Source organism: Musca autumnalis, unplaced genomic scaffold, assembly GCF_047663935.1.
Source record: "Musca autumnalis isolate F117 unplaced genomic scaffold, ASM4766393v1 scaffold_3, whole genome shotgun sequence".
Lineage (NCBI taxonomy): Eukaryota > Metazoa > Arthropoda > Insecta > Diptera > Muscidae > Musca > Musca autumnalis.
Genome location: NW_027411866.1, coordinates 260,988,843 through 261,016,805, shown reverse-complemented (window position 1 = coordinate 261,016,805; position 27,963 = coordinate 260,988,843). Strand labels below are relative to the sequence as shown.

Genomic DNA, 27,963 nt, shown 5'->3' with positions numbered 1-27,963 from the left:
TTCGCGGAAATTAGGAAAGCATTCAAAACAATTGGTAGTTTACAACTTGTTCTAATAAAATTCAAGCTGTTTATGCATCTGAAAAATATATAAAAAATATGTACGTAATCTAAACATTGCGAAAATTCAAATGAAACCAAAACTATACAAATCCGTTTAGCGGTTTGCATATTATAGCAAAAAACAAAAAATATATTGAGGAAATTTATAAAATTTTTGTAAGAGAAAATATTTATTAAAATTTATTTTGTGAGTTAGTTGAACAAAATGTAAGAAAAATAGTTCGGAGTTTTTCTTCTATTTTAGTTAAATTCCACGCAATAAGTCACATTTTTTATTCTAATCACTTCTCGAAAACACGCAAACATCTAGCAGAAGATATGGATATCTTTCAAATAAATGTTGGGTTCCTTTAAATGGGGTATAATCTTGAAATAAAATTGTATCGGGTAATGTTCATTTTGAAATGCGTGTAAATCGCGAAATCCTCAAAATCACTTGATGCGCATGCGGTTTACCAATACAGCGAATTCTTCTCTTTTAATTTGTACACATTTGCCAGGATTTACTTTGGCCGCTAAGATGTAGCATCGTCTGCAGTTTAGTGTGCAACGAATTGTATAACGCTTATATTTTGCACAAAGTGCATACACTTTTTATGCGCATCCGATTTCACTATCAACCGTGAAAAAATACATCGATCTAAACATATTTCAATAAAATCCATCAAGAACCGTGGATGTAGCATCACACAGTATTTTTTGGATAAATCGGATAAAGCTCCCATGGCACTAAATTTTTCAAACCGCTGTTTTCGCACAAACGCGAGTGATGATTCACTTTCTTCATTGAAATGGAAACGATCCACATAAAACGCGAATTAGTCAGCGATAGTTTGAAAAACATTTTTCGCAAATTTTTCAATTTTTGCAGTAGCCATTTCCGCCGTTCTGGTAGGTGGATTTTTACGATCTGTGATTCATATGATCCGGATCGTCGAAAAACTAAAATATCGCGGGGTACCAGCACACTCAAAACGATATTGTAAATACTGTACCCAAAAAATAGGTTTTTTAGAAAAAATATCGCACTAAATATTGGCCTTTGGCAGTAGATTACTCTGCTTCTGTCTGGGCTGGTGGATGCAGTGGAAATTTTGGAAAGTGATACATTAGAAGTGTAATCTTCATTTTGTATTCTCCAACTTTTACTTTGGACAGATGTCCGTCATTTGAATGGTTTAATCAGAAATCGAATAGCAATGTAAAAAACCTGTTTAGATTCAACGTTTTTTACCTATGGTTTTTCCTTTACGCGGTCGTAACTACGACGTAAATTAATTTTTTTTTGCTAAATTTTTGAGCTTTGTACAAAAACATCTAAATTAATCCAGCAATAGTCATAGTTACTGGCAAACTACAATAGTTCGCGTATTATAATAGTGCAAACCTTGGCTTCATGGAAACTAAAAAATTTTGACTTTTCCTCATATACACTTTCATACGGGCAAAATGTGCCTCATCGAAATAATGGTTTTAGACCCCAAGTATGTTTGGACGAAATGTGTTTCAGACAATTTGGAGTCGATTGAGCAATGTCCGTCCGTCTGTCTGTCTGGCTGGCTGGAGCGCACGATAACTCTCGAACGGATGAACCGATTCGGTTCAAATTTTGGCTTTCGTAATATTTTGCCCAAACTTAGTTTAAGTTCGAAGATGAGCTATATCGGTCCACTCCTTCCGGTACCTCCCCCACAAAAGTTCTGAAATGTTCGGAAAATTTGTGCGCACGATAACTCTTGAAGGGAGTAACCGATTTGGTCCATACTTTGCCCATCGCGTGTACCAGACTTAGATCAGGTTTTAATATGGACTCAATCGGTCCACTCCGTCGGGTACCTCCCACACAAAAATTTGACAAAGTTCAGTTTAGGACCATCTCTCGAATCGCTTTGATTTTTGCTTTAGCTACTTGTATTCACTGCCCTCCATACGACGGTATAAGTTTCATCAGGGGCAAGTCCATACTTCCTGAGAAAATAGCCTGAAAGTTGCAAAAAAACCCCTATGACACCGTGTGAGGAGGTTGGAGGGCAAAATAACTCTCGAACAGGTCTGCCGATTCGGTCCAAAGTTTGGCCTTAGTAATATTTTGTCCAAACATAGTTTAAGTTCGAAGATAAGCCATATCGGTCCACTCCTTCAGGTACCTCCCCCATAAAAGTTCAAAAATGTTCGGAAAATTTGTGCGTACGATAACTCTTGAAGAGAGTGGCCGAATTGGACTATACTTTACACATCCTAATATATCTACCAGATATAGATCAGGTTCAAATATGGACTATATTTGTCCACTCCATCCGGTACCTCTCACACAAAATTTTGGATACATGTTCACTTTAAGACCTGCTTTCGAATCACTTTGATTTTTGTTGAAGCAACTTGCATTCGCTGTCTCAATTGCGATGGTAAAAGTTGTTTCAGGTGCAAGTCCATACTTCTTGAGCAAACAGCCCGAAGGGTGTAAAAACCCCCTATGGCACCATATGTAGTGGCTGGAGATCCACTTCCATAATGGTCAATGTCGATCCATTCCTTTTTGTATCTCCTCCGCAAAACGTTTGATCTTTAATCATAATCAACATTTTTGTCGGTTCAAACGCCCAAAATTTTTAAAACTCCCTAAATACATACGTTTTTTGGGAAAAAAAAGTTTCAATATATTCAGGCTGAGGGTATATCTCTGTCGGCAAAGCCGACTGATACTTTTTTACTTGTTTCCCATAGAAAACATTTCTCCTTCTATAAATAAACCACCTAAATAGTCATATTGGGTATCATTGGCTATTGGGAATTTGGAATATTCGTCATATCCATAAGCATCATCATCATGTACATACCTACAATAAATTTAGATACAAATTGAGTCGAAAACAAACATAAAAAATGATAAACAACGAATAAAGATCACAACACACACCCCTACATTTCGATGCATATTTTACGTCTATAAAAGGCGTGGATTAAACATAATTTTTATCACCCAAATAAAATAGATCACAACGCATTTACATATCACCCCATGAGCATCATGATCATCATATTCTTCGACATCTCCATCATCATTATGCATTTATTATCTGTCATTAATGATCCCATTATTATTTTTTTCGACAATTTATCTTCTTCTTCCTCCTCCACTTCTACTTTTAATGCCAACCGAATGCCAAACATTTTGGTAAAATTAAGATGGAAACAAATGTTTTATCAAATTCAAAGGTAATGCTCTGTCATGTGGATTGTCACCTTTCCAAATGGAAGAACAGAAAAAAGAAATATCGATGTAAACAACATAGACACGATCATGCGAGCATCAGCATCGTCGGCATCAAAACCAATGTAAATACACACCCATGTAATCACCCGAGATACAACCATCTCTCCATCCAATCACCTACTCTGTAGCAATCTTTAAACTGTGTTAGATCTTTTAGATTCTCTGATTTGATTTCTTTTTGAGTTTATTCAAATATTTTTTTGGTTGAGCTTTATTGCCACAAGTGACGACTGCAGCAAACTGAAATACTTCCGTTCAAATGCCTAGCCATTATTTTGTGTTTCCAAAGCATACCGACCGACCAACCAGCCAACCAACTAAACGACCCAGACAGACCCACAAAACAAATAAATGCATAAATCTTGGATTCAAACTCTCCACACTGCGCTCAACTCGATTTTTCTTTGCTTTGTTGTTGATTTTAGTTTTATGTTTATTATTATGACAGACGCGAACTTGTGGGCCTCGGATGCTGGTTGTGGTCCATTAGCAGCAGCCAGTGTACGAATATATCAAACGTATACTTGTGTTGCAACAACAACCGCCACCACCAGCACTGCTCAACAACAACAACAACAAACCTCGTCAAGTCCATTTATTTCAATATTTGTTTGTTTAACTACTTTTTAATTGAGCCATTCTTTTGTGATTATATTTTTTGATTAATTGTTTAAATGTTGTAGTTGTGTTAGTTGATATAAAACAGCATTGTGTCAGTATTCCAATGTTAATATTTTTTCCATTCTCTCTACCTCTTCTCTGTAGGCAATAATCGCAACACTCATGGCGATGTTATTGATCGCAAATCAAATCAATGGCTCGGTGCAACAGTAGCGACAAGTCGCGACAGTGATTTAGTTGTGGTAAGTATTATCATGAACATCATCAGCTTTATTATCAGGCAATTAATTAAGAAATAAACATGTACATATGTATATAATGTGATAATCATATAAAATTATACGTACATACATAATATGTATTTATATAAATAACTGTGTCCATATTCAAGCGGCGAATTTCTTTCAATAATAAATAATGGATGCAATAAAATTGTTTACAATACAAATACAAAGGCGCAAGGCAATGGACATAAAAAACCGTTGTCACTCATTTTCTCTAAGCTTAAACAAATAAAAAAGTATCTGCCTACGTGAATTGAAAATTTCGTCCATGGATAATATAGAATTGAATACCGTCTGCGCAACCAAAATCCTTTTCCGCAATAATTAGGTATTAGGTTGTTTTCAGATTTTGTGACCCTTTTTTGGACGTATGAACTTGCTGACAAAAATATATATTTGGATTAAAGTTCAAAAGTGTTGTGGAGGAGGTACCTGAAGGAAATATAGAATATGGAGGGTACGATAAATAGATATCGCGCCCTCCATTCATTTCAGTTGGTCATCGTATAACATTGAGGTTTTGGACCACTAGGTCAGGAAGCATGGACTTGATCAATAAAAGCACCTAAGGAAACGGCCGTATGACTATTTTCGAAGTTAAACTACATTTGGACAAAATATTAGGAGATGCAATGTTTGGACCAATTTTATTGCTCCGATCAACAGATATAGTGCGTACCATTTTAGTGATTTTTTTAACTTTTAGATCCCGTATGGTTTGGGCCGATATTGTCCATCTTTGAACTTAAAGTAAGTTTTGACAAAATATTGGACCGAATCTGCTAATGCTTTCGAGAGTTAGCGTGCCACCACATTTTGTGCCATAGGGGTTTTGACAGCTTTCAGGGTATTTTCTCAGAAAGTATGACTTGCCCTGAAAAACGTGTGCCGTCGTAAGAGGGGCAGCGAATATTAGTTGTTACAAAAAAATCAATGGGATTCGAGAGCAGCTCTTAACCTGCACTATTCCGAAATTTTGTGTGGGAGGTACCAAAGTCCATATTTAAACCTGATCTATGTCTCGTAGAAATATAACGATGTGCAAAGTATGGTCCAAATCGGTTACTGCCTTCGAGAGTTATCGTACACACCATTGCAGCAAAAAGTTGTGAACTTTTGTGGGGAAGGTACCGTAATTGTGGACCCATATTCACACATAAACTAAGTTTGGACAAAATATTACGAGGTCCACATTTTGGACCGAATCGGCTGATACCTTCCAGAGTTATCGTGTGCAAACCTCACTACACATGGTGCGCTAAAGACTTATACCATCGTAATAGGGACCTCGAATACATGTTGCAAGAAAAATTAAAACAATTCGAGATTAGGACTTTTCCGATGGACTTTTTCGGTGTGCAAAATATAGATCAAATCTGTCACTGCCTCGAGAGTTATCGTGCTCACCATTATAGCAAAAATGTGGGAGAGGTACCCTATGGACAAAATATGTTGAGCCAAATCGGTTGATCCATTCGAGAGTTATCGTACGGTCCAACCAGACAGACAGACAGACGGACATAGCTAAATCGAATAATTTTTCTCTTTTGAAAAAAATCTTCGATCATTGAGCTCAACACCAACGAGAAAATTAATAAAATTTAAAATTAAACGATCTTCAACCAAACAGGCAAAATGTCATCTAAAAAACCTCGAAAATCCTTGAAAACACATTAGGATGTTATCACGACGTGTTAGCGTTCAAAACCAAACTCATAACTTCGAAATGCTGTGCTTAAAAGCGTTTGTCGTGGAAGCCATGCAGGTTGAATTGGGGAAAAAGCTCATCACTGCAAAAAGCACATTGCATTTGAAAAATCAAAGTTAGATGACAAAGTTTAGTCTATTAATTATAATAACTGCGGTATAAGTATAAGTTTCGAAGCATTGTCAGAAAAGCCACTACCCAGTAAACAATTGTTGCCGAGCGCTCTGATATTAGATTCTTTTAAGAGGTTTTCCAAAGTTTGTTCAGAAAATGTACGGAATTCTCAAAATTTTCCTCAGAAATTGAAGTGATCTTCAGCAAGATTTCGTTTAAGAATTTCTGCACACTTTCGTGCGCTTGTTTTCGAAAATGTTGCGAGTAATCTGCACATACTCTAATGGGAAATGTTGATTCGTTTCTCTCTCTCTCGGGAACAAAATTGCCGAACATTCGTCGAGAGTTGATTTAAAGAAAAGGGAGAGATTTTTTGTGTCTTCACGATATTGTTTGTTTTTTAGTTATTTTGCAGCTGTTAAGTGAATAAGACGTAACGGAACAAGTTATTTTGTGATGAAATTGGCACATGTTTTACAATAAATGAAAGTGTAAGATTGTATACACATTTTCTAAAACGTTGTTTATAATATTGTTATTTCTATTTTAGATAAATCAAATGGAAAATTTGTTCGCAAGGACTGTGCTTTATGATTTTATAAATGTGCAATTCAGTGGGCAGCAGCGACGAATACTATTTCATCATCATTGTAATAATAAAAAGTTCAAAAATATTTTAAATAAAGTTCCAATTTAATCGATGAGAAATTCGAATCGTATTTTAATAAACATTGAGAATTTTGGGAGAAAATATTCAGAATATCTAATAAAACATCAGAATAGTTTCCGATTTACGGAGAAAATATCTAGAATTTTTTTTGAATTTGTTCCGAAAATTTTCAGAATCTCGAAACAAATCTCCGAAAAGAATTCTTTTTTCTTCAGATTTTCGAATATTTCTTCAGAGTGTTATCAGAAAATCTTTTGAATTCTAAACGAATTCGTGTAGAAACTAGAATGTTCTTTCCGAATTTCCCTCGACAAAACGTTCCGAATTCTGCGAACCGCTTCACACAAATTCGGACCTGTTTTACATGCGATTACGGCATCAGAAATGGAAACTTGTGCAGAAAATACATCCGAATTCGGTGTGATCTCGGCAAAAATTGTTGGCTGGGTACACACCGAAACCGGTCACATAATTTGTTGGTTGTGTGGGTTCGAATCTTTGGCTTTCCTTTCTCACTTGCAAAAACTTTTCGATCATTCAGCTGAACTCCAACGAGAAAATTAATAAAAAAACAACTCGAAATTAGTCTGAAACGGATTTCGTTCCAACATACCATTATTTCTGTTTTATTCACTCAACATTAGCTAAAATTTGGATAACAGACTTTTTTGCGTTTCAGTAAAGCGGTAAGGTACATTCTGAAAGCAGGTGGGTAAGTCAAGCCCAGTTGGTTTCTGTCAATTGTCACATTTACAATATCCCACGTTTCCACTTTTTCTTCTTCGTTTTCCCATATAAATCAACGATTTTTTCAAGTGTGAGTTATTAGACCGACGCCTTAACGCAAGATTTGTTATTCGATTTTAAGGACGAAATTCGGTTATATCATCTTCGATCAATTGTCATTGCCTTGTCTGGTAGTAGCACGGTAGGTCATGTCCCATCGAAGCACTATCCCATTAAGTCTACGATTATAGCTCTGATCTGATGGTCCATAAAAATTCTTAAATTAGATGTACCTTTCACACAATCTGAATTTAGTAACAGCATTATTTCGTTACGCATTTATTGAGCCCATAAAATCGTAATTTCCAATTCAGAATTGTAGCAACACATAAAAAGGAAATTATTCACATTTATATGCAGATGACGAATATATTGACAAATTCTCATAAATCATCGACCCAGACCTACCTCATCTCCAGCAATGAAAGTTGCTGGTGGTAATTTCTAATCAGCTTTAAAGATTATGACTTTATTACTTTCGCTTTTACACATTAAATATTTCTTGTTGATGTTGTTGTTGTTGGGTTTCAATAGCCATGAACTAAATTTTCTTGGTGGGCTTTTATTTCGATAAACAAACGAGCGGGCAGACCAAGGAAAACTTGGAATAAAAAAACAATACATATTTTGCGACACATTTATGTGCAGCAAAAAAAAAAACAAATCAAAGAACATCTTGGTGAGTAAGACGGTGAGTGTGTGGGTGGGTGGCCCAACGTTCCCACAAGACAATTTTTGTTTGGAACGTGATGAATCCATCGTTATCAGTGGGAGGGAGTTGGACAAAATAAACATGTCTTTAGCATTTACCTTTTGACTGTTATGACACCCAGACTGACTGACTAACTGACCGACCGTCTGTCTCACTTTATAATGGAGCCAAAGAGCCAAGTCGTTGGTGGTAAACCAAAAATATGCGAGTAAATGGCCATAAACATTGTTTTCACTTTTCATTAAAACGTAAAAACCTGCAGAGTAGACCATGTCCGTTATCGAATGTGTAATCCCGTTTGATTGTGTGTCTATCTGTTTGTCTCTAAAGGAATTTGTAACATTCACTTTACTTTATGACACGACATGGAATGTGTAAATGTGTTGTCAGCTATTTGGTTTAGTTCCTCCGTGCATTATGAGGAAAATCTTATTGGGTCATTTGCACTGCTATCACATCATCATCATCAGGTTATCCACCAGTGGTGGTATTAAATATCCTACACAGGTCACATGGTACGTTCGTTGGCCGCTGGTTTAAGGTGTGCCCTGTGAACTGTGTTCACCAAGTCTTGGCTTTAAATGATTTTTAATTGTTAACGATTTGTTTTTGTTTGTTCGTCATTTTGCGATATTCTGCTAATCCCCCTCCCCAACCCCAAAGGATAGTTATTGTTTCGCCTTCTTGGTAAGTGGTGGTCGTTGCCATGTAATCTATGTTGTGATTAATTTTGCTTTCCCTTAAACTATTGTTTGTTTTGTTGTTATTTTTCACTAATGAAAGCTCTACTAATGAATAGAGTTGGGCAATCTCGTTCAATTGAACGATCCGGATCACTGTTCTTATTCAAAGACGAATGAGTAACATCATAAAAACCAACGTGTGATATTAAATATACGCAGTTTGGTCAATGAAATTACCGGTGTCCATTGAACGAGATAGTGATCCGGATCGTTCAATTGAACGAGATTGCCCAACTCTACTAATGAATGGATAAGTATCTCATAATCAAGAGTCGTCGTTGTCGTAATTTCGCCATCAGTATCTGATGTCCCTCCTACTAAATTTTACCTGGTGGTGATGTGTGCACTTTCACATGGGGGATAGATGGAGCCTTCCAAGTTTGTTTTTAATGTGGTTGTTGCCTTTGGGGTTTCCTTTCTTTATTGTTGCGAACATGACCTCCAATTGATGCCTGATGACCGTGTGCAAACAATTATTTCTTTGGTGTATTTTGGTTTAATGGGTTCTTTCTTGTTTTATGACTGAGCTTCATTGATGGCCGGCAGTTAAAATTAAATCGATGATACCACACACACATTTCGTCAATTTGATGGAAAACAAACTGAAAAAAAAACTTTACAGAAAAAAAAACATAGAAATGGAGATTTATAAAATTTTCAAAATTTTGCAGTTTGTATTCCAGTTTAGATTCTTTTCTATTGACAACTGACTAAAGAATCCTTTAAAATTTCAAGAGACTTTTCCAATTTTTCGATAATGTGAAGTTCGAATAACTGAAAAATATTCCAGTTAATCGAATATCCTTGATTTCAAGTCTTTATGATCGATTAGAAGTTTATAATACTTATTCTCAACAGCACCATTGCCACCATGTACACATCACATTTTCAACGGTAGCAAAAATACCCTCAGGTTACATTTCCTGAATATTTCAGCCATGAAAAATTGCTCCACAACTGGTGCCGTAAGACACCCCGTTCCGACTCGGGTATAAAAAGTACGCCCCCATATCATTGAGCGAATATAAATCAGGGTGCGGGAATGTTTGTGGTAACATTCTTTTATGTATGGTGTGGGTATAAGTAGTCAATTTCTATAATCATTTCCGGAATGAAATGTCTCCTTTTTAACGTCATTTTAAAAACGACTAAAAATATATGATGAAAAATATTGAAATCGATCTCGAAAACCCAAAGTTGATTCTCAACTTCAAAAAGTAAATTTTGCTTGGTTTTGGATTAAGCAAAATAAACGACTTAGTTCATTTTCATAATCAACCACTGAATAATAACTTGGAATAAATATTGTTATTAAATGTTATTGTCGGCATTTGCCGTTAAATGCTATTAACAAATCAATTGTTGTGAATTAGCACAAACTGGATAAAAATCTTTTTGATACGAGGAGCAGCCTATGGAGGGAGATCAAGCAATGAACGTAACAAGAGATCATTGATTTGATCGTGTTGACTTTTGACATGGGCACTCCTGTCTGCGATATAGTAAGACCAACGAGCGCAAGTCATAGCAGACATACGGTGATTTGCAAACAGATGCTGGTGGTTTCTTCTCCACTGGTTCGCTCTACACATTGCTTCTTTGCAACATATTCGCACCTTATACGGTGCAGACGACTTTACAAATGGACAGACAACGAGCATCAAATAAAGCCCGGTCATGGAATTGACAACGTGACACGACAGTTTTAGGAGCCTGCATGTCGACAATCTTGTGCATCCACAAATGTGCAAATGATGCGGCAGGAGCAGCACCACCGTAGCACAACAAAACATTTGCCAAATTCAATGAAGTTTCATCGGATGGCTGGAAAAATTAAACAATCATCGATTACCCCATTCAAAATTTGTGAATCTCCTTCATTCAGTTCATCAACAATGAATGCTTCTTTTGCGGCAGTCGTATTGTTCGGAAAAGAAATACAAACACAGTTCCTACATTTCTACAGCGAGGCGATATTTTCTTGTTGCACGACTGATACCCTTTTGCATTAGTTGTAGGGCAAAATGATCATCGTCGTCATCGTCTTTAATATGTCTTGGCATTCAGGGAATGTTGGTGCGGGTGTTTTTACCAAGTTGTTGTTTTTTAGCTTCTTTCTCTCTCCCCAATAAACTGACAATGATGACAGGCATATCTACACTCCAACGATAAGAACCGTTTATATGGTCACTGCTCGGCTTGGCTTCTTGGCTGGCATTGTATTCAGCAAAATAAAATATAAATGTCTGCGATAAACATAATCATGCGAATATTTAAACATACAAACGAACAAAAGGCACAAGCTATGGACATATAGTACATACATATCTATCTATAGTGGCAGAGAGCTTGCTTAAGAATCTTCATGTCTTAAAAAAAACAAAAACAATGTAATCCATAGATATGTACCGTGTTTACACTAGATGGGTTTTTGATAAAGCCAATTTATCCGACAATTAACAATAACTGCAAATTTGGATTTATTTATTCGGATCGTTAGTCATTATGTAAGCTGAAAAATAATGGATTATTTCTTTAAAATTTTACAAGGCGAAAATACTTACTTTACTCCTTACTAAGTAATGGCTACGTTGGCACAGAGCGTGTGTGTCCGACTACAAATCCAAGGGTTTTGTGTTCAACGCTCACCGTCGGCACGCGAGTTTTTTGTTACCAAAATAAAGAACAGTTGGTGGTGCACTTGTAATGATATGCGTGACACAAGTTCGCATGATCAAATCCAGCAGAGAGCAAAATAAAATAAATGGAACATTTTGGACTTTGAACAGTGGAAATCTGTAAAAATTGGCAATCAAAGCTGATCGTGTACACCCCGCTTTATATCTTTGGCAATTAAGACTATTTATCAATAAGTTAGTAATTGAAGTGAAGTAGTCGCTAATAAAAAGTTTGGAGTTTTAGTTCCGCTTCAAATTGTATTTTTTCATTACCAACTGACTAAAGAATCTAGAAGAACATAACAGAAATATATTTCTTGTGAAATACAACTCCATGCTTTTAGGCAAAGCTTTAGGAAGTCCGTTCTTTTATGACATAACCGCGGTCTTTGGGTTTTCAGGGTAAGGCAACCTAGGATGTAGTTTCAAATTCTGTCTGATATTTGCCGGTCCACAAAAAATGATTGGGGCTCAATTATATTTGTCACTTGAATTTTTCTTAGAACAAGAATTGAGACCCAGTTCTAGAACGAACCACACTGTACCTATTAAAAATGTCCACAGTGTTTACTTATTGTTGTTGTTTTTTAACTTTATTTTGAATATTGTTGTATATGATTTGTCGTCTTAGTTTTGTCTTGTTTTTGTTGCTGTTATTATGTTGATGATGTTTTGTACCGATTGTTGTTGTTGTTGGTTGGTACAAAACTACAACGATTATTTACCAAAAATGGTCAATATAACCATCTAAGGAGGAGCGATGAGGAAGACACCAACCACAACAAGGAAACGAAAAAGCAGTTAACCGAAAATAATAATAAAAAACTCTAAATCTTCAATGAATTGCAATAAAATCACTGAAGGATTCCTTGGTTTTATTTCTTTAAGATTTCAGATTCCAAACTGTTTTTGGGTAGAGAGCAATCATTGTTTGTTTTCTTCTTGTTGTTGTCAATTTTCTGCTGTACGAATTTATTTTGGAATAAATTATGTTGTGTTGATAGTTTTGGGTAGAGATTTAATATAAAGAAATTTTAAATAAAACAAAAAAGTATCAGTATTTCTATAGATATTGCGCCCACCAGTCATATCACCAGTCTACGTATAATATAGAGCTCTTAGGCCATTGTATAGGAAGCAGAGATATTTTACTTGAAAAATATGAGAGGGAGTAAACATGTTGAAATGAAGTAAGACTTTACTCTAAGAGTGAAATCGAATGGAAAATACAATTTGTTCGGGGCAAATCCCCACTTCCTGAGATAATGGCCCAAAAGATCCAAAGCAAACAACTACATTGACTGATGATCACGAAATTTGCAAATCGTAAAATTTCTTCCATGGTTATATTAAGTTCCAAGAAGATCTATATCAAACAACACATTCGAATAACTCCCTCACAAGATTTCAAAATGATCGTTTAAGGGCTTTTCGAGGACCATTTTGGAATTTTTACCGAAGGTACTCGTTGTGGTCCTTTTTACAGGGATATAATGTTTTTGTGGGCTGACTGACAATCTTCATCAGTCCATAGGAACCCAGCAAAATAAATTGGAAGTAGTGCAATGTGGACTAGTTCTTTCACGGCATGTTTTGATGTAGTTCAAACGGAGTCTCAAAAAAGGCACTCCATTCCTCACATTTTAACCGCATTTGAATGCAATCCAACGAATCACATACATTTGTCACATTTTAATAACACCCGCATGTATTTCAACGGAGTCGTGAAAAAGGCACTCCGTACGCTACATTTTATTAGCAGTTGTTAGAGATCCCTACAAGTACATATATCAGTTTGTACATCTCTACAGGCAGCGGCATAAAATTTCCAAAAAATAACATTTTCAAAATGTTGTTATAAAACGATAAGATGTAGTGCTCGTGGAGTACATGTCAAAATCTTAGCTGGTGATAGGGAGGCAATATCAAACCCATTTGGCAGAAAAACAGTTAAGCTTGGATTAAATGGAGAGCGGAGGAAACACGCATGGTTGCGATTGAATTCCATGTATATGCATAAATGCATTTTATTTGTTCTGGGGTATTTTGCAATGGCGTGCTTTGGAATGCGAAGTTGATAGTTAAAATACAGTGCCAAAGGGTCAGTTATAATGCAGTGCCAAAGGGTTAGTTAAAATGTAGTGCAATGGAGTGCATCTTTCTGGTATCACTCTCTTGTAAAAAGAATGAGTGAAAATGCATAATTTGATGCACTTCCAAAACACTTGTACATACGATTTAAATGCCTCTTTGGAGGCAAAATTCTATGTATGTCTATTCGTGTCTCTTGTCTTCTCCATAAATGTTTATGTTGTGTGAAAACATTCAAATTCCTTCTTGAAACCCATAATTACACGGCGCGGAACGGTGAAGTAGCCAAGCAAAATGTTCGATGCCAAAGATGCCATTCAATCATTGGTGAACGTGATCTGGCATGTCATCTTTTTAGCATCTTCATCGATGAATTTTATATGAACGTGGAACCAAAAAGAAGCTATTCATTTTTGGATCCAAAGGATGTCATTTATACCAATGCTTTGACATGGGATTTTTACCATGTAATTTCCACCAACCCTTTGCAATGACATTGTCATTACGACGAGAGTTTTAACAACGTTGGATGTGTTTTCGAGTCTCCGACAACATCAAGCCTATTGTAAATAATTAATCTTGTATATTTAGACAAATGTGTATAAATAAAAACACAAAATGCATCTCTACTGGATCGATGGAATGGGTTCAAATGCTGATGAAGAGATCGGATCTTTCACGACTTCCATTGCATGGGTTCAAATGCTGATAAAAAGATCAGATCTTTTACGACTTCGTTTGAACCAATGCAAAAGATGAAATGAAATCACGTCATCGCATGGAACCCCTTCCCTCAAATTTTGCTGGGTAGCATAAAAAAATAAAATTACAAATAACTTCCTTAAAATAGCGGATCATTTTTCAGTGAGTTACTGCGATGGATATAATGTTATGACCCAAAAGCTCTAAAAAATCATAAAGAAAACGAATGGTTGGTACGATAATCATAGAAACGAATGACTCCCAAAAATAGTTTCATTTCCAAGATTGACTATATTGGTCCATTCGTTCAAAAGTTCAGCTTCGAAATCCCTATCGCTAATTCATTCTCAAGAAAAAAAAAATACTTGGACAGGAGGAACAAAATAAAACAAAATCTTTTAAAAGATTTCCAACGGACAAGACGAATAACTTATTTACTTTGCAAGTTAAGAAGTATTGCCCAACTTTGCAATAGATCAGATCTGTGGTTGGTACTGGACCCCAAACAGACATTTGAAATTCAAACAGTTTTTAAAACAAAAATTCCATTGTCTACTGTCTTACTTGTGATTGTTTTGTAGTTCTTGTTGTTGTTTGTTGGTCTTTACTGGCCGGTCATCATCTATCTGCTGCTACTCAACAACAATTGAAGATAAAAGATTTCGTATAAATTTGTAAAGGTAATTGTTTTATGATTCAAGTTGAAAAGGATTTCGTTTCGTTTTTTTTTCTTTTCTGGGCAAGTCACTAACAAAAGATGACGACGATGACGACAGAATGAGCCAGTGGAGGAAATGATCAATGCTTTTGGAAAACCATATTTGGTTGGGAGCAGCAGCAGGTTGTTTGCAGGCAGGTATTTGGGATATTTGTGAAGACAAGCCATTCGGACTGTCGGGTGGAGTTATTTTGTGAATATCCAGCCATCGTCATAACAATGATTCAAACGTATGGATGGATGACTGTTGGATGACTTGTTGATGTGATGATGTTTCTCTGATGTGGTTGGTTTTGTTGGAGATCTTTTGTTTCCTGCTTAATGGCTTTGCTCGATATCATCATAATCGTTATTATTATGGTTATGACATTTATATAGAATCCTCCAAACATTTTATTGCTGTGGACTTTTATTGACTTTTTCCTTACAGAACTTGTATCTACATTATAAAATAGTATTTATGCCGAACTAAAAGCTTGTCAACTTCTGATTTCAATTTCATGCCATTTGTTTGTTTGTTTTTTTCTTTCCAGGCTTGTGCTCCACGTTATGTTTTCCACACAATAACACCAAAGAAGAACTTACGTTGGGATCCCATTGGTACATGTTTTACAACCAGGAACTTTACCTATTTCAATGAAGTCTCACCCTGCCGTACAAGTAAGTAAAAACAATTTCCCCTCTTCACTGCAGTTACCTTTGCCCGATGAATAAATTTCAATAATTAATTGAAAAAATGCCTGCAGATGGTCACACCATGAAAGAAAACGTACACAAATGTACGCATGTGTGTGTTCTGTTCACTTTTGCTTTGTCAGTTTGATCTTATTAAAATTGAGGTTTCAATGCGTATCGTATCGCCGCCACCTAAAATGTATTGAATTTCATGTGAAACAAATATGTTTTGCCGCTGTGAATCCTTAAAAAACACTAAAATTGAATTTCTCAAATCATAAAAGTGGAAGTGATTTTCAACGTCAAACCAAACCAGCGACTGACTGACTGACAATCTTCATCAGTCCATAGGAAGCCTATGTTAATGTCTATCCGTGTCTCTTGTCTTCTGCCATAAATGTTTATGTTGTGTGGAAACATTCAATTTCCTTCTTGAGACCCATCATTACACAGCGCGCGGCACCGGTGAAGTAGCATCAAAAATAAAATTAAAAATAACTTCCTAAAAATAGCGGATCATTTTTCAGTGAGTTTTCAAATTTTGTTTACGAAAGGGGGAAGAAGAATTCAAAGACCCAGACTACTACTACTGTTCGTTTTTATGAGACCTAGCATACCAACAAAACAAATGCCATCTGTTGGACACTTGTAAATAATAAAATTTGAAGAATATTAAAATTGAGTTAAGGTATGCATGGTCTAAGGGGGGAAAGAAACTTTTAATAAGGGATGGTAATGGTTCTCAAATAGAAAAGTAAATATTTAATTTTAAACATTTATATGAAAAATGACACATATGTACATATCTAGGAAGTAAATCTTTAGAATGAGGTGACGTACGAAGTCCAATAACATGACATAATTAAACATCATACCAGACAGTATTAAAAACTGTCCAAAAATATCGTCCTTTAAAAGGGAACTAAAGAATTTCTTATCAAGCAATATGGAAATGCTTCTGATGTAAAGTAAACATTATCATAATTAACACAATTGTTATTTGCATATTGCAACACACGTCCACTTAAACTGAAATTGGAATTAAAGAGTTCGCCCCAATAATGCATCTAAGGCGCTGGGGCAAAATTTGAACATTGTACATAAATAACATTGAATAAATTGAAAAAAAAAAAACATAAGAAAATTATGTCGTAATGTATCGAACCATTCAATATCAGTTCTTCAGGATGTTCGCATGACAATTTTTTCGAGTTGAGCTTTTTCGATGCCCTGGAGAAGTTCTCTCTTCTCTCAGAAAACTACGAAAATTGCTCTCACCTAACAAGTTTTGCACAAAAGTAAAGAAACGGAAAAATAATAGATCTGGCAGCAATGTCAAAAAACAAACATGGCTGCTAAAAAAATAACAAACAAATAAAATTTCAGTGTTTTTTTTTTTATTTCACTGGTTTAAATTTTTATTATTTTATTTTATTTCTTTTCAATTTGCTTTGACAAAGTGCGTAGTTTTCTTTTTTCCTTTTGCCTTACCCGATGATTACACATGCAAGTGACAGTTCGAAAAATACCAATACACTCACACATATTCACTGCCGCACCAACTAACAACCTCACTGCCGACAAAATTTCCTTGTCAGTAATCAATGTAAGTGCTTTGAAAGTAACTTCAAATTTTTTTCCGAACGTTTACACATGCAAGTGTCAGTTCGAAAAAATTTAAGTTTCGACTATAATATGTATACAGAACTGTCTGCAACTTACTTGCATGTGTAATCCTTGGGTTAATTGTCAAATAAATGTCAAATCAGCAGTTTGACAGATTTTCCACTTTTATACAACGAAATTTGTCGAGCAGGAAGTACTAAAAGAAAAAGCCATTCTGACTCTCTCTCCTCTCTCACTCTCTTAAAAATTGTTCCAGTTTTACTACTTTTTGGGGTTAAGGAACGCTTTCCGAGTTAAAAATTGTAAAACTTGAAGAAACTTTAACGTAAAGGAACAAAGCTATTGTAGAGAATCTTCACATCTATAAGATTTTCTCTAAAGGCCAAAACAGAAACAATCGTCGCTTGCTTTGCTTGCTTCCAAAATGTCAAATTATAAAGGAATGCCAGATCCTCATAAAGAGGAACGCAGGCGGATTTGCAAAGAGGCTCTGGCAATCCTCTATAATTTTACATTTGGGGAAGCAAGCAAAGCAAGCGACGATTGATTCTGTTCTGGCCTTTATTACCAAACCCACAATGTCAACTTTGACCGCGATTTATTTAAAAATCCCTCCGGCGATTTTTTTGTTTTTGATTTTACTCATCTATGAACACTGCAGTTTCAGAATCCGCAAAAACTTCCCAGGTATAACCACCTTTCATTTAAAGTTGGTTCAGGCGCACAGTGGGTCTTCAATTATTTTTTATTTTTCCAATTATTTTACTCTTTGCCTGTATACTAACGAGGGTATATACACTTTGATAAAATCAAAACTGCATCCCATGGAAATAAAGGGTTTAGATCCCAATTTTTTTTTTTGTCGAAATCCGTTTTAGACAATTTGGAGTCGATTTAGTCCCTTCCGTTCGTCTGTATGTCTCCATGGTTGCTGAGCACTATAACTCTCGAACGGATCAACAGATTGAATCCAAAGACATATTTTGTCCAAACTTATATCAAGTCCGTTCCACTACTTCTGGTACCTCCCTCACAAAAGTTAAAAAAATGTTTTGCTTATTTGGTCTAAGATTTGTTCTTCGTAATATTGTATTCAGACATATATCAGATTCGGATATGGTCCATTCCTTCAGGTACCTCTCACACAATATTTCAAGATTTTTAGCATAAGTGCAGTTTAGGAACATGTCTCGGATTGTTTTAATTTTTAACAATGGTACAATTTCGAGAGCAAGAGGTAATGGTCCAAAAAACCTGCCGGCACCAACTAAAATGACTGGCGACTTCGATTTAAGTTTCCGATTCGACCGAAACTTTCAAATCAAAAAATTCTTCTAAATGGATATTAAGTTCCAGAAGGTCTACATCGGACAACAGCTTCACAATGTTCGTTTTCAGCAGTTGTTGGTCTGTTCGAGGATTGTTTTGAAATTTTTACCGAAGGTGCTCCTTGTGGTCCCGTGGCCAACTTTTAAATCCGGGATCATTCCGCACAAATTAATGTTGGGCACAAATTAAATTATTCTCTTCCTCGAAGGGCAAATTATTTTCTTCATGCTCTGATCTTCAACTTTGCTGCAGCGGTCGCAACAAGATTCGAATTGGTTTCAGAGATATAGCCCCGATTTGTTATACAAAGTCAATATTTAGCCATGTTTAGATGAGGCCAAGCTGGATCTGACACAACAAAACCCAACTAGGGGTTTTTGGTGTTTTGGTCTGTACATTAAAAAAAATCCTCAGTAGAAATCGTTTACACAAGATTACCTTAAAAATGTTGCACAGTGATATCAACCACTATAAAATCTTTGTGTGTTTGAAACGTCCCCATTTTATTCACCCACCCATTTTAATAAATCCCACAGTGAAACATTAGCGGAAAAACGATTCGATTAATACTAAGTTGACCATCAAACTTCTTGAACACTCATGTTTGCGTTTGTATGTGTCTCTGTACATTGAATCTCGAACGATTAATCGTTTTTTGTGCAAATTAAAGTCGACTACGATGAAGAAGCCCTCCAAGCATTCCGACATTACTCAAAGCAATAAATACCAAGTTAACGCATTAAATATTTCAGAAATTACAAGTGCTCATGTGACATGAACTTTTTTATCCGTTCCATGCTGAAAGCAAAAATCAGCAGCAAACAATTGTTTGCGCATAAAAACACATACACACTCACACAAATGTCCCTTCCGAACAATCGTTTGACCATTTTTATTCCATGGTATTTTATTCAGGCCCCACTCGCACAACTATCCAAAACAATCAACCACACATCCATCCATCCATTTAGCCATCCATCCGTTGTCCATTAGCAGGTATGTTTTCAGGTTGAGAGAATAAATAATGAAAAAAGTAAGCATCGAAACGCAATGTTACAACTAATTGAAATTCTATACGGGGGCGATTTTATTATGAGAATTACCAACTTCTCAAATGTTTACCAAGCAGACAAGAGACAGCGTCAGTCAGGCATTCAAGTCCGCACAACAGCCAGCAAGCAGTTCACAAGCCAAGAAGGAGCCATGCAACAACAATACGCTTGTCTGCCAGCCTGCCCGGTTGAACACTGCTCGGTGTTGTTGTTTCAAGCTTTCTTTCAACTTCAACCAAGAACTTCAAATCCAAATACGGCAAAGAAGGGACGTCCACGACACAACTTGACATTCCCGTCGCTTAGCTTTTTTTCTATTGTATAACTGCTGTAGCAAAGTATTCTGTCAGTAATTCCTAAAGTGCTGGCGGGCTTCATTGCTGGCTTGCAAGCAGTAGCTTCTTTGTAAGGCAACCAACCTTCAGCATTTGTGGTGTGACACATTTGCAGTGGCGGGCTTTTCCTTTGGCAAAGTAATCGCAATCTCAATCGCCTGCCTCCAGCCATCCATTGCAACCCATTCCATCCATGCTGAAGCTGAATGTTTAAATTGAAACACTTCGGAGACAAATTGTTATCGTTTAATTTGATCTGGCGCACGATCGCTCTGCGGTGGTGTTGTGCCAGTAGTACATTGTGCTCGCATGTGTTTTTGCACACTTTGCTTCAGAAGGGCTTTGAAGTTCGACATCTTCGTCGTCTTGGCCATGGAAGGCAATTGAATTTTATTTTATTCCTTTTTTGTACATTTAAAGAATGGAACATGTGCTGTTTCTTGTGGCAGCTACCATTTGAGGAGACAGACTACATGCGTTGGTTTTGTCATGGCATTTGTAACACCTCAGTGTATGCGCACCATAAAAATCAAAAAGTTACATATCCTTTTACGAATTGCTTTGTTTTTTATATTCAAGGGAATCACCTGAATGTGGCCTTTACAAATTGGAAATATTTGTTTTAAATATAAATCTTTAAAATAAATCGTTTGAAGGGTATTTCCAATTCGTTTCCAACAAAGTGTAACCTTGGCTCTGTTACCTTCTTACATACAAAATCATATCAACCCACAGAATCGTACCTTAGTCGTCCGACTCCATAGCTCTGTTCGGTATTCCTTTAAATGTTTTAATTCCGCAGAGAACAATTATCCTTTTATGGTTTTGTGCTAAAGAAACAACAACGCAAAAGGAATGATTAACAAATTACTTTTCAATCAGGAATGCCGGATTGTTTTTGTTTTCACTGAGGAAGTGACCATAAACAGAGATTCAAATCACGCACAGAATGGCATTTAATGGAAGAAAAAGTACCTACATTGACGGCAACATTGAGGGGGCAAACAATGGATGAAATACTTCATCTTAGATTTGGCATTCCTCAAAAATACCTTTTTTAACGTTTACATTGTTCAATTGTGTCCAATGTACATATAAAACTATAAGATTTGAAATATCGACGGATTTTAGATATTTCCACCTATGTTCAATATTTATAAAAAAAAAATACCAATCAATTTGAATGTTTTCTAATAAGTATCTTAAATATTATTCTTTTCAGATAATTGGGGCTATCATCGTCAGGGCTATTGTCAGGCTGGCTTCAGTGCTGCAGCCACAGCTGTAAGTATTCCATACCCAAATCCTAGCGTTAACATAAACCCTCGTTTCTTTTTCAAGTTTTCTAAGAAAATTTTATAAAATCAAAATAAACACAAAAAAAACAAACACTCACGCATAAAAAAATCAATAACAATGTGAGACAGCCAATGTTGACACGTTTCTTGACAAAACTCTAAAGAAACAAACAATAACAGATCTTTTTAACGTGTCCGGAATACAAAACAAAAACGGTTTGCACGAGACCATAGAATAGCAGCCATTAACACCTCATCGATTGGCCAGGCTGTTCTGTTGGTTTCATAAAATGTTGTCATTGTATTCAAATATTTTGGCCAAAAAAAAAATAAATAAATAAATAAAAAAAACTTGCAAATCATGAAATATAAAATCTTCACCTCTCCTCGTACTTAAATACATATACATACAAGCAACAGGCATACATACACGTACATACATAAAACGATTTATATTTTTTTCTAAATTTTACAGAATGGTGATCGTTTGTATATCGGTGCTCCCGGCAGTTGGTATTGGCAAGGTAAAATATTTGCATTTCCATTTTCTAACTTAGCATTAGTGTATCTTAAACCAGAAGTTATAGTATGAGTTATATATAGAGATGTTATGTAAATTGGGGTTTTATAAAATAATATTTTGGCAAATCGAATGTAGACACTTTGCAAAATATTATTTATAAAACTTTCAATTTTTTATCCCATTAATGTTTTAATAACTTTGCCCTAAATTAAAAAAAAAAAATTATATAAATAATTTTATTTATTATATCATGGTAGTAATATAAATAGTAATTGTTGTATTCTTTGTCGTTATATATGTACCCGTAACTATTTGATCCTCAACTATTCCTATCTCTATTAAATGGCAAACAATAACAAATATTTTTTTGAAATGACATGTGGCAAATGCATAATTATAATTATTCACTTTGAGAAAATTTCCAACAAAGAGAAATTAATTTTGATATAAATTACATATATAAACAAAACAAAGTATTTTCTATTTAAATCGACCCGGGGAAATTTGCCACATGCCAATTTGACGTCTTTGTTTGCTTCATATCACCCTAAGTTCTTTTATACCTTTCTAATCTATCTTCCGAAAAAAATAAAATTAATTCCAAGGACTAGTCTATCCCTTAAAGTTTGCATGCGTTATCTGTATGTTTATATATAGCTGGATTTTTTTTTCAAAAACGAATTTTCAATCGTAGTTTTTGTAAACGAATGTTGTACCTCTGTTCGTAACTAGTGTTTTTAAATGTATGAACATTCAATATCTACATATATTCTATTGACCGATCTTCTTATAATCCTGTAATGAGTAGCGATATTCTGCATGAAAACAATGAAATTGTGAATTATAATACATTTTTGTAAGAGAAGCAGACAAGTAAAACTAAGTACTATTTAAGTAAAAAAGTAGTAAAACTTGTGACTGTATAATATTTCTATACATTTTTTATTATATTCTGAGATATTTGAACTATAAAGAAAATTTGAATATAAAGCTAATGTATTTTAAAGTCTCGCATAATTTTTAATAATAAGGCTCACTTTATTTTATTTTTATATTATCAGGGCAATCATGAATAAAAACTCCGTGCGGATTTTCTTCCCTTTCCATAATTTCACAATTTTTTATTTCCGTATTAACGTTCAAAAAGGGAATAATTTTGTTGATTAGGCGAAAATATTCCATAATTAGGTGATTATAGTAGTTTTCCACGGTAGAAAAATATTGATGTTGAAAGAATTTCACATTTTTAAATTATTTCCCGTGCGGAAAAATTCCGGGGAAAATATTCACGATTGTCCTGTATATATTGTGAAGGGTAGATATAAGTGAGGGAATTGTTAATTTTTTTATTTATTGTATTCTATAAACTTAACTTCTTGTCCAATCTTTTTCGAATGTATTTTTCAGTTATTTAATTATTAATCAAATGTGATTATCCAAATAGAATGAATATTATAATAACTTCTTATGAAATGATATCCCTCTATTTTTATGACAAAAAAACAAACAGAGCTTAGAATGGTTATAAGCAAAATTATGCAAATGAGCCCATGAATGTTAAGCCACGAATTAATCATTATTTAGATAGTTTTGACACGTCTCGTAAAGAATCGATTACCGAGTTAGAAATTCATAAAAATGACATAACACCATAAGAAGCCTATTGTTGTAATTTGTAATTGTTATTAAATATGTATGTTAAGAACAGTTACGTAATTATGTTTAAACGAACATTAATATAATAGCTTTGTCGCGTACAAACATCTTTTAATTTATGTGATATCTATATATATAAAAATGGTGTAAAAAATGTATAGTAATTCATAAAATGAGAACGGCTAGGCCGATTTCTGTAAAATTTTTTGTCAGTTATTCGTATTTTCGAGGAGAAGGTCTTTACGGAAGAAAATTTTGGAAAATCTCTCTGGAAAATTGGAAAAATGGAAAATTGAGTTTTTGTATTAAATTTTATTCCTTAATAGCGAGACAAAGTTCGCCGGGTCCGCTAGTAAGAAATAAAATGTCATATAAGAAATGATATGATAATAAATTTAGTGAGAAACAAAAGGTTATCCCATTTTGGTTAGGTCGTGACGTCAAAAGTTTATCAAAAAAGCTCATATAGAAAATGTTTCAAATGACTTTGAGCGTGAGCTTTTTCATTTCCTTATAATTAGGATTTTATCTTAGGTAGAAACTCATCAAAATATGATAGGTTGTGAAAAAGTCATAACCTTTGACTGGTATTAAAGACCTTGAACCCAAATTCGAATTATGTTTATATATATAAAAACTATCTGACCCGGTCCGCGCTGCTGGCCCGCTGTTTGGGTTCTCCGTGTAAACCTTAGTATTGTATATATTTATCTATCTAGTATTGATACCTCTAGAATCTTTATAATATAAACCAATATTTTAGCAAAACCCCATGTATCTATTGGTCGGGATCTCGAAGTAACTATAAATAAAAAATCGTCAGAAATGTTGGTGTCGATATGCAATTATAACATACCGCCAAAAAGCTGATGACTTGGGGCATACATTTATTTCATCTGCTGCAATAGTATAACTGCAAGTGTTTGTCTGAAATCTAAACGTGAATTGCTTGTTAAATCCTTCAAGAATCGATCTAAAGCATCTAGGTAATTTGTATGTGCCATCGTACGTACATTCGTCCCAGATGATAACTTCTATTTAATATTGCATGTGTACCATTCTTTCAAATGAATGTCCAGTGGCAACTTAAGGGCCGACTGTGTCGTCCTTTCACCATCTTATAATGTATATCTTATATACCTGATGAAGCTATATCTATCGATATGTTGCCTTCTAATTTAAACACTTGATTTCCAGTAAGACCAAACTTCGTTATGAATAACATCTGGTATTTCCATTAATTTGTAACATATTTGAGAAAGTGGGAGTGGTTGGGTTTTATGGTTCGTAAGTTTTTCATACGTATATAGCGCATTTTAAAAATAGGGCGCAGGGCATAACCCGCACCTCCGAAATTGAACAACATATATATCCTTTTTCCACCAAGGGCCATCGGTTTAGAAGTTTTGGAGAAATAACATATTTAAAAAAGTGGGCGTGGTCGGGTCTTAAGTCCACAAATAAGTGCCTCGGGTCGGAGACACAACCACCATTGTCTATCGAAATTATTTTCAAACCCCGCTCCGCCGAAATTCCACAAAATATATAGCTTATTTTCACCAGGGGACACATATGCAGTATATTTTCACCAGGATAATCCTGGTACATGAAATTCGGCTTATTAGTTTCAGAGCTATAAGATATTAAAAAAGTGGTACCTAGGGCCGGAGGCATAACCACCATTGCAAACTTACTTTCTCATCGGTGCGTTAGACCGTTTTGCTAAAATAGCGTTTTTAAAAAAAAGGGCATTGGGAAGGTACCCTCCCCTCCGAAATTAAACAGGGTGATTCGGAATTAATTCAATGTTTCATTTCAGCTTTGCTTAAACAGCGTTTTTAAAAAATCGGGCATAGAGGAGGTACCTCCCCCACCAAAATTCAACAAAATATATATGCTAAAATAGCTTTTTTTAAAAAGTAGGGCATGGGGGAGGTACCCCGCACCTTTCGAAATTAAAAAAATATTAAAAAGTGGGCGTGCTAAAATAGCGTTTTTAAAAAAGTGGGGCATGGGGGAGGTACCACCCTCCCTCCGAAATTCAGCAAAATATATACGCTATTTTCACCACGGGTCCACTCAGTAGATTATCTGAGATTTTCAGGAAAATCGGTTAAGCAGTTTTTGATATATAAGCTATTTAAAAAAGTGGGCGTGGTCGGGTCTTTGGGCCCCAAACCAGTATCTAGGGTCGGAGACATAACAACCATTGTCTCGCAAATTAATTTTCTCACCGATACGTTCATCAGTTTTGTTAAAATAGAGTTCTTAAAAAAGTAGGGCATGGGGGAGGTACCCCGCCCCCTCCGAAATTCAGAAAAATATATACCCTATTTTCACCACGGGTCCTCCCACTAGATTATCTGAAATTTTCAGGAAAATCGGTTAACCAGTTTTTAATATATAAGTTATTTAAAAAAAGGGGACGTGGTCGGGTCTTCAGGCCCCAAATCAGTACCTAGGATCGGAGACACAACAACCATTGTCTCGCAAATTAATTTTCTCTCCGATACGTTCGTCAATTTTGTTAAAATATCGTTTTTAAAAAATAGGAGATAGGGGAGGTTCCCCGCCCCCTCCGAAATGCAAAAAAATATATAGCCTATTTTCACCACCGGTGTTCCCTGTACATTCTCTGAAATTTTCAAGAAAATCGGTTAAGCAGTTTTTGAGTCTATATGGAACATACAAACATACACACATTGTCTTTTATATATAAGATTAATTCTTGTAAGTGAAGCAGGGCAGAATAATAACACTGTGCAACATTTTATAGTAATCTTGTGCAAACAATTTGAACTGAGGATTTTTTGAAAGTACAGACCCAAACGACAAAAACCTTAGTGGGGTTTTGTTGTGTCAGATCCATCTTGGATTTTATGACTTTTTAAAGCAATTCGAGGCTATATCTCTGAAACCAATGCGAATCTTCTTCTGACCTCTGAAGCAAATTTGTGCATTCATTTTATATTTATAATATATCTAAAAATGCCATAATTTGTACATATCTTGCACTATATCTCCAAAACTGTTCAATATTTCTTAATATTTCCTTTTGGAAAAATATTCGCCATTATTGTAAAATGCCTCGATCACGTTGTTTAAGCATATTTTCCAGCGACAATTTAGTAAATATGTCAATAATGTGGTGAAATCCGAAATGCGGGAATAAACTGTCGGTGTGAACAGTGCTTGAAATACGTATTATAAATGATATGATACAAAATACAGTTAAAACAACATGAAATAAGCATTTTACAGTTTACAAATGTTCTGAAGAATTGCAGAGAACATTATTTGGAAGATTTTTACCAAAGGTTACTATGTTCAACTCCCAATAGTTTAGCTGATAATGACCAGAATTCCAGATATGTATTATGTAAAATTGTCTATACAGTTGAAATCGCTTATAACGTCGTCGTTTATAACGTCATATCGCTTATAGCGACGAAATTCAAAAGTCCCGAATTTCGGCCCTTTATATTCCACACAAATAAATATCGCTTATAACGTCATCGCTTATAACGTCATATCGGTTGTAACGTCGGTTTTTTCTGAAATATTTGAATTTTGCTATCGGTTATAACGTCGAAACATACGAAGAAGGAAATTTTTCTCAATATCTTGTAGTATGTATATTTTTTCAAACTCAAACAACAAGAAAATACCAAACTTATGCACAACATGTTCGAAGATGGCGGTCTCAAATCATTTAAGCTTGAATTTTTTGGAATAAAATCATTAAAATCGCTTTGCCGAATCGGCAAATATCCACAGGAATAGAAAATTATCAAAGTACAAAATTAAATGTGTTGGATGCCGTGCTATTATTAGATGAATCATGGAAAAATGTAACGTCTTCTGCCATTGGTAATTGTTTTCATCATGCGGATTGTTAATGGTTCTTTGAACGATTCTGAAAACATTTATCTTCATTCTAATTTCTCCCAACACGTAGATGATATTGATTACTTTGTTGACGACGAGAAATTGCTGGAAGTTTTAGATGGAGGCAAGTCTAACGAAGAAATTGCGGATACTACAGAGACAGAATTTCAAATGCCGTCAGTGTCAGAGGCGTGTCTAGCTGTAGAAACTCTTCAAAAATTTATTTACTCAGAAGATGTTACAAACAGAAATATGTTTTGGAAACCTTTCAAAATCTGAATTAAATTTAAGCGCCTGTTTCACTATGTCGAAAGAAAATGAATGCGAACGAAAAACACCTTAACTTTGCTTTTCATGGAAATATTGTCTTTGTTGTTGTAGTGAAACAGGCTGTAAAACTTATGCCGGAATTTAAAAG

General features: G+C 35.1%; 1 protein-coding gene across 28 annotated transcripts in view; it reads left to right on the top strand.

Annotated features, from left to right (window-relative positions):
• The window catches only part of if (integrin subunit alpha inflated), an 89,564-nt gene that overhangs the window by 52,932 nt on the left and 8,669 nt on the right, over nucleotides 1-27,963 (top strand). For all 28 annotated transcript variants that reach the window (XM_073978295.1, XM_073978279.1, XM_073978285.1 and 25 more), the window contains 4 exons: nucleotides 4,102-4,199; nucleotides 15,697-15,823; nucleotides 21,403-21,464; nucleotides 21,954-22,002. In XM_073978295.1, the coding sequence (XP_073834396.1) occupies nucleotides 4,102-4,199; nucleotides 15,697-15,823; nucleotides 21,403-21,464; nucleotides 21,954-22,002 (336 nt within the window). The remainder of the gene's footprint in view (nucleotides 1-4,101; nucleotides 4,200-15,696; nucleotides 15,824-21,402; nucleotides 21,465-21,953; nucleotides 22,003-27,963) is intronic.